The 15,365-nt window shown below is 21.4% G+C and overlaps 3 protein-coding genes and 1 long non-coding RNA gene across 5 annotated transcripts in view; 3 read left to right on the top strand and 1 right to left on the bottom strand.

Annotated features, from left to right (window-relative positions):
* Positions 1-1,549, top strand: part of LOC124957300 (odorant receptor 2a-like) — a 7,958-nt gene extending 6,409 nt beyond the window's left edge. The window contains exons 5-7 of the mRNA XM_047514227.1: positions 304-414; positions 1,216-1,371; positions 1,455-1,549. Coding sequence (XP_047370183.1) covers positions 304-414; positions 1,216-1,371; positions 1,455-1,541 — 354 coding nt within the window. The 3' untranslated portion in view covers positions 1,542-1,549. The remainder of the gene's footprint in view (positions 1-303; positions 415-1,215; positions 1,372-1,454) is intronic.
* A 1,798-nt stretch (positions 1,550-3,347) lies between these two features.
* Positions 3,348-11,860, top strand: LOC124957292 (odorant receptor 13a-like). 2 transcript variants are annotated; one of them, XM_047514204.1, is made up of 7 exons: positions 3,348-3,453; positions 5,956-6,412; positions 7,981-8,284; positions 8,943-9,042; positions 10,658-10,768; positions 10,930-11,085; positions 11,717-11,860. In XM_047514204.1, exons 1-7 carry the CDS (start codon positions 3,436-3,438, stop codon positions 11,765-11,767), a joined length of 1,197 nt encoding a protein of 398 aa, XP_047370160.1. In that variant the 5' UTR covers positions 3,348-3,435; the 3' UTR covers positions 11,768-11,860. The 2 variants fall into 2 exon arrangements, with proteins under 2 accessions (XP_047370160.1, XP_047370161.1); XM_047514205.1 differs by having other exon boundaries at positions 3,394-3,444.
* Positions 11,861-13,216: 1,356 nt separating this feature from the next.
* LOC124957368 lies at positions 13,217-15,203 on the bottom strand. Its single transcript, XR_007103504.1, has 2 exons — positions 14,334-15,203; positions 13,217-13,670 (listed from the first exon to the last, which is right to left on the bottom strand). It is a non-coding gene; the product is annotated as an uncharacterized LOC124957368 (long non-coding RNA).
* Positions 14,793-15,365, top strand: part of LOC124957367 (out at first protein) — a 4,382-nt gene continuing 3,809 nt past the window's right edge. The window contains exons 1-2 of the mRNA XM_047514360.1: positions 14,793-15,069; positions 15,267-15,365. The exon at positions 15,267-15,365 is cut by the window's right edge and continues 15 nt beyond it. Coding sequence (XP_047370316.1) covers positions 14,947-15,069; positions 15,267-15,365 — 222 coding nt within the window. The 5' untranslated portion in view covers positions 14,793-14,946. The remainder of the gene's footprint in view (positions 15,070-15,266) is intronic.

Raw genomic sequence — 15,365 nt, 5'->3', positions numbered from 1 at the left:
ATCTCTATATATTATGTTCTAATGGTACGTATGTCATTCACTGAAATTAATTAATTAATGCACACAAGCAAACACATATACGCATTCTCTCTCTCTCTCTCTCTCTCTCTCTATCTCTCTGCCTTTCTCTCTATCTCTCTGCCTTTCTCTCTCTCTCTCTCTCCTTCTCTATTTCTCTCTCTCTCTCTCCCCCTCTCTCTATCTATCTCTCTATCTCTCCATCTATCTCTCTGTCTCTGTCTTACATACACCGACAAAAACATATTATTTTTATGATTAATACACTAAATTGTTTTTTTTTAGAGTTATGATACAGCAGAAATGGTGACTTGTTGTACATTCGTTTTCTTTGCCTTCACTGCCCTTTTAATGCTTTATGGTTTCTGTGTTATCGGTGATCAATTGACACAACAGGTGAATTAAATAATTTTATTAATTATAGAAATTGAAGAAAAAAAGAAAAATATATATATATATATATATATATATATATAATTATTATATTTATTAATTTCATTTATTTTGACTGAAAATAATATATATATATATATTTATATATATGAATTAATTGATTTTCAATTAATTTTGGAATTAGACTATATATATATATTATTTTCAGTCATATATATATATATATATATATATATATATATATATATATATATCTAATATAATAATATAATTATATATATATATATATATATCTAATATAATAATATAATTATATATATATATAATATTATATATATTATTATATATAAAAAAAATATTTTTTATATGTATATTTATAAATTATTATCTATATATAATCTATAAATTATTATCTAAATATTTCTTCAGTTTAATTCCAAAATTAATTGAAAATCAATTAATTCAAAATATTTTCCGACAATTTCAACAGTCAATTATTTTCTAATTAAAAAGAGAAGATTTTTTTGTTCCAAAAACATTTCAGAAAAAAAGTCTTACGCGACTTACGCGATCGAAATTTGTATTTATCTTTTTTAATCTCCTACAAGGAAAGAAATTAATTAAAAAAAAAAAAAAAAAACCCCTGATTAATAATTATTTGCAAAGATTTTCAATTACTTTAGATTATTATTTTCTAATAAAAAAAAAAAAAAAGAAAAAGAAAAGGAAGAAAGTAAAAGAAAATACTTATTATTAGAAAAAAAAAATGATAATGATTAAATTTTCAATTATCTGATATTTCAGAGTGAAAATGTCCTGAACGCGTACTACGAATGCAATTGGCAAGATATGTCAAATAGCACAAAAAGATCGCTTTTGATATGCATGATAAGATCGCAGAAATATTTTAATTTAACTGGTGGCAAATTTTACGTATTTTCATTGAACGGTTTCACTGACGTGAGTACGCATACAACGAATAAATAAAAAATTGTTTATATTGAAGAACTTATAAATTTGACTTTGAATTTATAAATATGCAGATTCTAAAAACATCGATGGCGTATTTATCAATGCTACGTACAATTATAAAAAAAAAAAAAAAAAAAAAAAAATTAAAAGAAGAATAAAAAAGTAAAAAAAAAAAAAAAAAAACTTAATATACACGGCGACAATTGGAGTGGAAACAATTGTGAGAAATTATTATTTAAATAATTTATCTAGAATATCACTTTTGTTTTTTCAAGAGAATATATATATATATATATATATATATGTGTGTGTGTGCGTATATATTTATATGTATAAATATATATATATATATATATATATATATATATATGTTCATTTATATTTACATTTGAAATATATAACATTGCGTATGTAACGTACTATTTTTATTTTTACATTTAGTATTATTTAATTTAATTTTTATTTACATATTTATTTTTATATTAATAAATTATTATTATTATTATTATTATTATTATTATTATCATTATTATCATTATTTTATTTTTATTTTTTTGTTTTTCTTTTATTATCGTTTAATTTTCCTTTTTATCTATCCATTTATCTATCTATTTATATATAATCTATATATATTTATATATATATATATATATATATATATATATATTACTATATTAATGTGTTATTATTATTATTATTCACACTTTGAAATATAATATAGCACTTTTTGTATTGTAAATTTTATTATACTTATTAATATATTTATTGTTATTATTATTATTATTATTCATAATTTAAAATATATATAATACTTTTTTATTATAAACTTTATTATATTTATTAATATAATATATTTATTATTGTTATTATTATTTTTAATATTATCATCAACATCAACATCATCATCATTATTAGCTTTTTGTATTATAAACTTTATTATATTTATTAATATAATATATTTATTATTATTATTATTATTATTATTATTATTATTATTATTATTATTGTTATTATTATTTGTAATATTATCATCATTAACATCATCATCATTATTATTATTCACACTTTGAAATATATATAACACTTTTTGTATTGTAAACTTTATTATATTTATTAAAATTTTTATTATAATTATTATCATTATTAGTTTTAATATTATCATCATCATCATTATTATTATTCACATTTTCATATATATATATATAGCACTTTTTGTATTATAAACTTTATTATATTTATTAATATATTTATTGTTATTATTAATATTATTAGTTTTAGTATTATCATCATCATTAACATCGTCGTCATCATTATTATTATTATTCACACTTTGAAATATATATAACACTTTTTGTATTATAAACTTCATTATATTTCTTAATATTTTTAATATTATCATTATTATTATTTTTATTAATCTTATTATTATTATTATTATTATTATTATTATTATTATTTATTTAATTTTTCTTTCGTTATATAATTATATTAATTTTGTTATTTGTTTATATAATTCTATTGTTATTATCTTTTCTATTTGTATTTACATTTCAATGTACTTTAATTTTTTATTTTTATTTCCACCATTATCATTAATTTTTCTTTTAAATTCATGATCATTCTTATTGTTATTACTATTATTATAAAAAAAAAAAAAGCAATAAAACGAGAACTATATTCTTTTCCATCTTTCTTGTACTTTTCTATCGCAAAACTTATATTATTTTTCGATCCGTCGACTATGACGGTCGTTCACAGACTGAATAAAATGAAATTTCCAAAAAATCAAAAACCCCGACAGTTCAACTTCTAAACTTCTAAAGTTTTTATAAACGTCATAAGAAACAAAAAAAAAAAAAAAGATAATAGAAGACTGAGATTGGTAACTATTATAATATTACGATCTATAGTCCCCATTCGTACTTACTGTAATATTACGATCTATAGATCGCATTCGATTCGTATAGTCCAAACTTTTATATCGTCGAAAAACAAAAGAGAAAAAAAAATAAAAAAGAAAAAACGAAAAAGAAAGAGAAACACGTTGCTGGAATGGGGGTGGTAATGGTGGTAAGGGATGAGGGTGAGAGTGAGGGTGAAGGATAAACAAAGAACGAGCAAACTGTAAAAATACACTCACACACATTGGTGACACGTACATACATTGAAAAATTTGGACTTTTCTTTCTCTTTTTCTTTTTCATCTTTTTCTTTCTCTTCTTTTTCTTTTTCTTTTTCTTTTTTTTTTTTGTTTTGTTTTGTTTTTTAAGGTCTACAACCCCGACGACACTTACGTATGTACGTACGTAGCAAAATTTTTTTTTCTTCCTTTCTTTCTTTCATAAAGCATGATTCCATCAAGATTTTATAACAATTGCACCATACCCTCACTCTCTCCGCCCCCACCACCCCCTCCCCATCTAGATTACGCCATTACCCAACCTTTATCCCTCAACGAAAATTCGATCGGCCGAGATTACTTCGAATCGTGCCGACAGAATTTTCGTTCAGTTCATTGTTAACCGTCGATGAAATCGCTAGTTCATTTTAAAAAATAACATGACTGTAGACGAACATAATCTATAATCATATATATATATATATATATATATATATATATATATATATATATATGTGTGTGTGAGTGTATATGTGTCATGCAAGTAAGCATTAATATCAAACAAGTGCGACACATTGATATTATTTTAATAATTTATATTATGATTTAGGATTTTAACGAATAATTGATATTTATTTAAAAGAAAATAGAAAAAGAAAAAAAGGAGGGAAAAAAAAGTCGAAAAGAAAAGAAAGAGGCATACGGATTAATATATATATATTTTTTTTTTCTTTCTTTCTTTCTTTCTTTCTTTCTTTCTTTCTTTCTTTCTTTCTTTCTTTCTTTCTTTCTTTCTTTCTGTTTCCTTTTTATATTTTATTCGATTTTATTACAATGTAATTATTAATTAAAAATCGTTTAGATATCGGAAAAAAAATTATATATATATATATATATATATATATATATATATATATATATTTCGCGATTAGAAAAATTTCGCGATTAATAAAAAAAAAAAAAAATATATATATATATATATATTTTTTTTTTTTTTTTTTTTTTAATTAAAAAATAAAATACACACTCGATACTTTTCGATTGAATCGAAATATTAACGACTTTTAGTTTTCTTCTTTCTTTTTTTTTTATTTTTTTTTGTTTTTTCTTATGGAAAACACTGCAATTTTTATTTTTCTACTTTTTTTAATTTTTTCTTTTTTTTATTTTCTTTTTTCTTTTATTTCATTACTTCGATATTTAAATTGCTTATTTTCTTGATGAATATTTCTTTTTCTCTCTCTCTCTCTCTCTCCCTCTCTATTTTTGTTATTGAAAATTAACAAACGTGAAATTCCATTGGTCCTTAATTTGTAATCACTCTATAGATGTAACAACTTGTAACAATCCCGAAGAAATAATCAAACTTTTGTTATCATACGATTAATCAAATTTCATTAATTTTATTTACGAAATTTAACTTGTGATAAATAATTTACAAATACGTCAGTATTTTTATTAATTAATATACTTTAATGTAAATATTTTTTAAAACAAATGATCAATATTAAATATATATATATATATATATATATATATATATATATATATATATGAATATTTCTAGTAAAATATCAGTATGATAATATGACTGATCAATAAAATAATTATAAATATTGAGTATCTGTTTATAAAAAAAATCGACAAATTATATATAATTATTTGTCGATTTTTATATAATTATTTATAATTGTTTAAAATTATATAATTATCTCATATAATTATTTTCTAATTATTCAATATAATTATGTATAATTATTTTACATGATTATTTTTAACTATCGATAATTATCCGACATAATTTTATATAATTATTTATAATTATTGATAATTATTTATAATTATTGATAATTATTTTACATAATTATTTATAATTATATCATGACTACTTGTAATCGTTAATAATTATTTATAATTACATTTAAAAATATTTTAATCAAAATACTGACAATTTTTATATAAATCAATGTAATTGTTATATATATATATATAATTACAAATATTGTCCATTTAAATGTTTAAAAGACAAATTAAAGATACGAAAAAATACTGACGTATTAAATAACAACAAAAAAATTCAATTTAAACGATACTATTGAAATATATTTATGATAGTACACGTGCATTAATATTTAATAGTAATTTCTATTAGAAAAAAAAAGAAAAAAGGATAGAAAAAGAACAAAGAAGAACGAAAGAAAAGAGAAAGATAAAATAAACAAATAAATAGGAGGGAGGTAAACAAAGAAAAAAGGACAGAAAAAAAAGAAGAAATCCGTAAAGAGTGAAAATAAAAAAAAAAAAAAATAAAAAGAAAAAAAGAAAGGAAAAAGGGGAAAAATAAAAAGAACAACAACAACAACAACAACAAAAGAAGACATTTTTTTCCTCAATAAATTTTTATAACATAAGAATAATTAATATGAACGAATGAATTTTCATTGATGATACAGGAACAGGGACAGAAAGAATTAAATCGTGCTGCATTGATTTTAAATTGGAACAAAAAAATAATGTCGACCTTGGGTTTATGGCCGAGCTCACGTAACAATATAAAATTTTCAATTAATTTCGGATACTTCAGTTTTTTAATGATATTGGAATATATGGATCTCGTTGTCTTCATAAACGACCTTGAACACGTTATAATGAATTTAACGGAAAACATGGCGTTCTCGCAGATATTCGTTAGAATGATAATGTTATGGATTTACAACGATGAGATCGGTGACGTAATCAATGAAACGATCAAAGATTTCGATCATCGAAGATACAAAACGATCGAGGAAAGACAATTGTTTATAACTTACAACGCTAAATCTAAACTCTTCGTTAAACTTTTGATTACGTTCGTAGCATTAACAGCCTCATCGTATTATCTGACACCAATAATGGTCTCCATGGGAAATGGTAAAGAAATTTTTCATTTATTTTTCATTTTCCTTCGTCCTTTTCTTTCCTCACGAATTTCTCTCTCAAAAAAAAAAAAAAAGAAAAAAAAAAAGAAAAAATAGCAAAGGGAAAAAAAGAAAAAAGAAAAAAGAAACAAACAAAAGTAAATGAAAATATTAGAAAGAAAATAAAAAAATAATAAAAATAAAGATGAAACAAAAAATTAAAAAAAAAAAAAAAAAAAAAAAAAAAAAAGGAAAATTCCTTCGAACGATATATATTTGTAATAATTCTGATTCAATTAGATCATTTCGCGGGTTAATCTTGTTCATACGCATTTTTTTTTTTTTTTTTTATAATGACTATGAGTACTACGTTAACAAAAAAAAAAAAAAAAAAAAAAAAGAAAAAGAAATGATAGCGAAAGAAAAAAGAAGGAAAAAAGATGAAAATAAAAAAAAAGAAAAAAGAAAGAAATTTTATAATACAATTTCAATCGATATTTTCAGACATTTATTTTCTTTTTTTTCTTTCTTAATAACCAAAAAGTTTTAAGGTCATTTCAAAAATTGCCTTTGTCTTCTCACATAACAACCCCCATGTCTTTTATAATGATTACGTATAAAAAAGAAAAAAAAAAAAAAAAAGAAAATTGGAAAAAAGGAAAAAAAGAAAAACAGAAAAAAAAAACAAGAAAGAAAAAAGAAAAAAAATAAAGTATAACAAAAAACGAAAGTAGCAAAGATAGAAGTAAAATGAAAAAAAAAAAAAAAAGAAGAAAAAACGAAAAAGAAAGAAAGAAAATAGATTCAAATAAAAAAAAAAAAAGAAGAAAGAAAGAAAATAGATTCAAATAAAAAAGAAAAAAAAAGAAGAAAAAACGAAAAAGAAAGAAAAAAAATGGATTCAAAGAGAAAAAAAAAAAAAAGGATAAAAAAAAGAGAGAAAAGAAAAAAAAAAAAAGAAAGAAAAAAAAGAAGAATAAAAGGAAAGAAAAGAAAAAAAAGAAAAAAAAAAAAAAACAAGAAAGAAGAAAAAAAAAACGAAAGGAAAAGAAAGAAAAGAATTTAAGTAAAGGAATGGAAGTAGAAAAAAAAAAAAAAAAAAAAAGGAAGAACGAAAGAAAAAAGGGATGAGGTAAAATGAAAAACGAAATAGCGCAAGAACGAAGAATAAAATAAAGAAAGAAAAAAAAGAAGAAAAAAAGAAAAGAAGAAGAAGAAGAATCTCGACAATTAATACAAATGGCGTCATTCATTACAATCGATTAATGATATTACAGGGTGTGAGGGGGGAAAAAAAGGAAAAGAAAGGAAACAAAAGAAAAAAAAAAAAAGAAAAAAAGGAAAAATCACTTTTAACTTGTAAATAGTAATAAATTTACGTTTGAGTTCGATCCTTTTTCTTTATCCTTTTCTTATCTTCACTATTTTTTCTTCTTTCTTCATCCCCTCCCCCTCTCCTTTCCACCTCTTCTTCTTCTTCATCTTCTTTCTTATTTTTTTTTCGTCTCTCTCTCTCTCTCTCTCTCTCTCTCTTTTTTATCTTTCTTTTTTCTTTTTTTTTTTTTTCTTTTTTTTTTATAGGTTTACCACAAATAGAAGTTGGAAATGTCAGCGAAACATTGTATTTATTGCCATATAGATTTTATACGTTTCGTCCATTGCAAGATTTACGTTCATACACGATAATCTACGTTCTCGAATTGCCGTTCGTTTTTATCAGTGGCTTTGGACAAAGCGCTGCCGATTGTATTATGGTAACATTGGTATTTCATATTTGCGGACAAATGTCGGTACTCGCATTACGCATAAACAATATCGAGATTGATCCAAAAGTAAATCGTAAAGAAATTCAAAAGGTCGTTGAATCGCACGCGCGATTATTACGGTAAGATTTTTCATTTTTGTAAAGGAGATGGATCGAAAAAAAAAAAAAAAAAAAAAAAGAAAAAAAAGAAAGAAAAAAAAGAGAAAAGAGAAAAAAAAGAAAACAAACAAACAAACAAAAAGAGAGAAAGAAAAGGAAATAGAAAAAAATTAGGAGAAAGATTTGAAATAATTGAATGAAATTAAATTTGATAAATTAAAATAAACATTCGTCCTAAAGAATATACAGATATAATATTATTAACGTGTATTCTAGAGAATGTAAAATTCTATCGATTAATGTAATTTAAAATTGAAGTTTCATTAAAATAAATAGATTCAATTAAACGTTGCAATTGCATCGTTGCAACTGCAACGATGCACAATAATGCATGAAAATCGTAAAATTCTATAGAATTACGTAGAGTTTAATATCATTTAATTTTGTCCTATGACATTTTTCTTCGATCTTCAATCATTATAATTCATGATATAGCTCGGCCAAGTTCCGTGGGACACCCTGTATATATATATATATATATATATGTTTATTATAAAATTGAGAATATGATTAGCCTTCGTTGGATGACATCACAAAGAGATTTTTCTAAAATTCTTTTCTTTTTCTCTTTTTTATTTCAATGTTTCATTAAAAAATTATTAAATATTATTTATTCTAGGATGGGCAAGGTCGTTGCAAATGCATTTAGCGTGACACTATTGGCTCATCTTTTTGGTGCAACCTCACTTGTTTGCATTCTCGGCTATCAGATCTTAACGGTAATTAAAAAAAAATAAAAAAGAAATATATATATATATATTATATATTCAATATATTTTTACACACACACACACACACATATATATATAATTAATATAAAAAGTTATATAGGATCCACACAATAAACTCTTAAAGTAAACTCTTTTGGGACATCCTATATACTTATAATTAAATATATATATATATATATATTTAAATAAATAATATATTTATTATTTTTATTTATTTATTATTTTTAATATATTTATTATTTTTATTTATTTATTTTTTTTAATATATTTATTATAAATATTTATTATAAATAAATAATATTTTTATTTATATATCATCATTATATCATGTTGATCACACTACATTCATTATTTATAATATATAAATTTATATACTTATAATTAAATATATATATATATATTTAAATAAATAATATATTTATTATTTTTATTTATTTATTATTTTTAATATATTTATTATAAATATTTATTATAAATAAACAATATATTTATTTATATATCATTATTATATCATGTTGATCACACTACATTCATTATTTATATAATATATAAATTAATTTATATATAATAATATATAAATTTATATATTTATAATTAAATATATATATATAAATAAATAATATATTTATTATAAATATTTATTATAAATAAATAATATATTTATTTATATATCATTATTATATCATGTTGATCACACTACATTCATTATTTATATAATATATAAATTAATTTATATATAATAATATTTATTATATATAATAATATAAATTTATATACTTATAATTAAATATATATATATATATATATTTAAATAAATAATATATTTATTATTTTTATTTATTTATTATTTTTAATATATTTATTATAAATATTTATTATAAATAAATAATATATTTATTTATATATCATCATTATATTACATTGATCACACTACATTCATTATTTCTTATTTAACATATCGAATGTTGAAAACGAAGTGTTAGAAAATTTTATTATGAATTCGTGAATATTTTGAATAATTAAAGGCGTATTAAAAAAAAAAGAAGTATATTTCAAACAAAAGTTACTAGCTTTTCATTTCACATAGAATATGTTCGCGATAGATTACTGTTTGGAAAAAAAGAAAAAGAAATAAATAAAAAATAAAAAAAATAAAAAAAGTATAAAATTGACCTTCAAGGCTTTCACTAAATAAAAAAAAAAAAAGAAGCATCATAACATTATCCCTTTTTTTGAAGGTTTCACCCTTTTTTTTTTTTTTTTTTGATATTTGATAACTCTTGTCCAAACAATTTTTTCTCAAAAATTAATCGTCTTAACGAGATAAACATTCATATTTTATTTGATATATTTATTCATACAACATATACATGTATATATACTCGTATATATATATACGATATATATATATATATATATATATATATATATTTAATATTATTAAACATAAGTTTATATGAACTTTTTTTCATTCATTTAACTTCAGTAATACGTAGTATAAGTTTGATCCCATGCTTTTTAGACATCCTGTATATAATTAATATATTATAAAATATATTAATTGTCCTTTATATAATTAATATATTATTAATATATTACATAGAATTATTCGAATGGTGAAAAAGCAGTGCTGATTAGCTTTTTGGTATTTCAATTCTTGGTACTACTAATTCTCTATGCACATTGCACAGTCGGAGAATGTCTTCTATCCGAGGTAATCATTATTCTAATATTGATTCTAACGATGATGAAATAATTTGAAAGAAAAAAAAAAAAAAAAAAAAAAAAATAAATAAGACAAGAATATAAAAAAAAAAAAAAAAAAAAACAAATCAACGAATATAAAACATTTTCCATTATTCTCTTTTCTTTCAGAGTACAAAAGTTTGCGATGCATTTTATGCCTGTCGATGGTACGACATGCCGATCAATAATGCAAGATCAATTATACTTTGCATCGCGAGATCGCAAAAACCGATGTGCCTTACAGCTGGAAAATTTAGCACCTTTTGTCTTAGCACTTTGACCGACGTCAGTAATTTATTATATTAATATAATATTCGATAATGTGGATGTTCGTGCAGTAAGAACATATTCGTTTCACGGCAGAACATTATTTAAATCATCGAACTTGATTGAGTATAAAAAAGAGGAGATATTACATATAGAAAAAAAAAAAAAAAAAAAAAAAAAAAAAAAAATAAAGGAAGATTAACTTTAATTCTCATTAAAATGAGACCCTTTTTTTTGTTTTTTTCTTTTTTTTTTTTTTGTTTTTTTTTTTTTTTTTTTCTATTCATCGAAATCGGTCAAGAATTTTGGGCCCGTTTTCATTGATGACGTAAAACATCATAAAAAAAAAAAGAAAAAAAATAGGGATAATGAAAACACGGCCTTAATGTTAATGTCAAAAGTGATATGAATTTCTTTTTTTTTTTTTTAAACTATACGAAATATTTTTCTACAAATAATATTATAATATTTGCCATTGATATAATCTTTTATTAATATTTTCAAATTGATTTTGTTATATCGTTGATCGATGATTTAGAATTCGATGAAAGTTGAAAGTAATAAAAGAAAAAAAACAATGAAAATAGAGAATCTACGATAAGAATAAAATTTGAAATAATTTTAATCATGACTTTTTATTATTTCACAGGTATTGAGAACCTCTATGGGATATCTATCAGTGTTGCGATCATTTTTATAAACAAAAAAAAAAAAAAATGAAATGTTAACACGTAAAAGTAAAATCTGTATTTCTATAGATTATATTCAATAATATATAATCCTTTTAATCGTAATTAATATCTTTATGTATATATTTTCTTCAAATTACTATCGTTGAATAGTTTTAAGTATTATTTTAGATAACGTGACCATGCGCCCTTTTTTAAATTATAATTACATTATGATGATAATTTTTATTATGAAAAAAAAATATAAGCCCTTATTAATATATACAATAATTTATATATATAATGACATTAATTTTTTTTAATCTTTTTTTTTTTCAATGGAACGTAAAAATCTTAAAAAAAAAAAATAATCAAAGTATTTCACAATATTTATTTCATTATTTTCTCTTTTTCTTTTACTTTCTTTTTCTTTTTTTTCTCAAAATTCATATTATTTAATTCCATTACTTTCATATTATTAAATCCGATTTATAATTATTTAACGAATGATAAAGAGAAAATTTATGCTTCATAAATGCAAAATGTGGAAAACACAAAAAAAGAATACGTTAACGAATTGAAAACAATATACGAATAAAAATAAAAAATCATCTCTTACCAAATACATTTCCTTCAATAATCCTATGTAATTTTTGAAAAGATTTCTAATCGCTATACGTTTGTATAATTAATTTTGAATTTTGATAAAATCGATTGTCTACTATTCTTCATTCAATCATGGTGTCGATAACGTCGTTGCTCCTCTATATCATGCATCGGTATGGTAGAAATTATGGATTCGTGACGTAATGTGATTGACTAGATACACTGTGTCGATAAATAAGGAAACTTTATTATGAAAGTATCATATGTCTTGCATAATGCTAGAGCGCCATCATTGTAAAAGTACGAGTTATCACCGCAGCGTGTCGCCCAAATCAATTGTTGTTGTAACCAAAATAAAGAGAGCTTTGAACATAGTTATACGTGTAGTATAAAATTACATATAAAAATTGTTTTATTTTTAATTATATCAATCCAATTTAAATATTAAGTAATATAATAAATAGGATTAATCATGATTATCATGGACAATTTTTGTTAGGTTACGTTTTCTTAACCTCAACAATGTGATACCAGTTGACTTTATAATTAAAAACAGAACTACAATAATTACGTTAACTATTCTACAATAATTATAGGTAACTCTAATTTCTTATTCACAAATATTTTTTTCTTTTTTTTTTTTCTTTTTTTTTTTTTTTAACCTAGAATTTATTACCAAAACATGAAACAGTATTTTTTGGACATGATTTTGACATAGATCATTTTATGATGTTCAAAAAAAATTATATTATTGTTTAAATATTAATCTATTATATATCGTTTAAATACATTATATATCGTTTAAATGAATGTAAAATAATTTAAAACATTAATTATTTAAAGGAAAAAAATAACTAACTCGATGACTTTCAATATTCATTGACTATCTTGTTTTATCTCATAATATTTGCAATGACGTTGAAAACTTGAAAATTTTCATTTAACAACAGAGTACTTATATATAAAATAAAATTAAATAAATTACTTCATATGAAATGGATCAGAGTTAATAACATTATAATAATTAAGCACAACTTATAGAATTATTCATTTAAATATCAATTATATTTTGCTTCTATATTAAGTCTATATTAACGTTATTGAAATGAATATGTAATAATTAAAAAGATTATACAATCCTTTCTTCCCAATTACTAACTTCTTTTCTTTTTTTTTTCTTCTTCTTCTTCTTTTTTCAATTTTACTTTGTTAAAATAATTGTATATATGACTGAACGTTGATATTTCTTCTTCAATTATTTATCAATCATTTAAAGTAAGTAATTAAGCCATCATCAATTGATTTATTTTTATTTGTCGTTGTACTGATCTGAAAATATTCAAATTATAAGTTTGACATGATTTCTTTTTTTTGATTTCTTATTTCATGCATTTGTTAAAAGTTCAATTTAATTGGCAAAGAATTTTCATAAAAAGCAATTAAAAAATCATGTTCATTATTCAATTGAATGATCTATCAATATCTATTTCATCTTGTTAATTGTAAATATCCAACGAATGAACTTAATAAGAATCATAGTTATATTCTAGATTTATGATGATATTGTTATTATATCAATGAAATAAAAGATCTTTAATGTAAGAATTTAAGAATAGTTATAATTCAAATACAAGTTTAGATTTTTATGGACTTTTTTAAGTACAAACTGATTTTGATATTCTTACATATTTGATATTGTTGACTGTATGAAAATTATTTTAAAGATATTAGTTTAATTTAAAGAATTAAATTATTAGAGAATTAAAAGTATTGGATTAATTTAAAGGAATTATTAACGATAATTAAATACATTTTTTTTATATAAAACATATAAATATCAAAAGACAATATATTCTTGCAAATATTTATTTTTAATATTATTTAATTGTTTAAACGTATACAAGTGTTTTTATTTTAAAATACATTAGGTCGAATTAAAATTAGAAATGTTTCTTTTTAAATGTTGATTAATACCTATCGAATATTACGTACCATTTATAATAACGTCCCAGAACTAATGACATAATGAAAATACCGAATTTCCATCGTAGAATTTTATTCAAGTCAATTGTTTTATAGGTTATGTTCCTAGCAATAGAATTAAAGGAAAACATTGATCATCCAATGGCATCAGCGTTGAGTTTGTAAAATTTCAATGTATCGGCTCATTATTGTTATTTTTCTTTTATCGAAAAGAGTTATTTATTTGTTATTTATTTCTAACATCAAAATATTGAACCTAATACTAAAGTCGTTCTGAAGTGATAAAATAGCTCTTCTTTATTGACGCGAAACAATCTGCATGCTTACATTTAACATAGTAAATCATAATATCGTTAGTACAACTTTCATCCGCAAGATGGCGATCTCCCGATGGTGCTGCCATCACATTTTATACATATAGTGTGTGTTAAATCTGAATATATTATAGTCAATTGTATATATATATATCTATACGGTAAGAATCGTAATCAGTGAATGAATACAAATGTGAACGGTCGGTAAAACGTATGATTTAGGTTAATTTTTAATGATTTAATTGTCGTCCGTTTAAATGATCTCGCGTTATAACAAAAGTGATATCGAGTAAATAGACTATGGTCTTATGATTAAAAACATTGACAATGCCATAATGATGAAGTTTATCGAATTATTGACGACCTGTGTCGTTTTTCAATATCTAATTTCTTTTTGTACGACACATTTACTTATAAACGTGAAAAATCAAGTAAGAATATAAATCATTTAAAATTTCTTATAAAATGTATCATTAAAATCATGAAGTAATGATATAACTTTCAGATTGTTGTTAAACTAACCTAAAATAATTATATTACAAAGTAAATATTTACTATATTTCAAAACGTTCAATATATTTTTTAATAAATAATAATTTTTATCATTAATAAATGAATTTTAATTCAGGGTGGTGATATACTTCTTGAAACTATATCATCTAATGTTACCGAAGATGTAATTACATTGGAATTTCAACGTTCTGACGGTACACTTGTAACACAATTG

The sequence above is a fragment of the Vespa velutina genome, chromosome 25, assembly GCF_912470025.1.
Source record: "Vespa velutina chromosome 25, iVesVel2.1, whole genome shotgun sequence".
NCBI classification, from domain to species: Eukaryota; Metazoa; Arthropoda; class Insecta; order Hymenoptera; family Vespidae; genus Vespa; species Vespa velutina.
This window is presented reverse-complemented; position numbering and strand designations above follow the sequence as displayed.

Bases quoted from the DNA above. Each gene is read 5' to 3' on its own strand.
- LOC124957292 (XM_047514204.1), top strand. The intron at 10,769-10,929 runs GTAATCATTATT...CTTTTCTTTCAG, and splicing joins GAGAATGTCTTCTATCCGAG to AGTACAAAAGTTTGCGATGC. The intron at 11,086-11,716 runs GTCAGTAATTTA...ATTATTTCACAG, and splicing joins GTCTTAGCACTTTGACCGAC to GTATTGAGAACCTCTATGGG.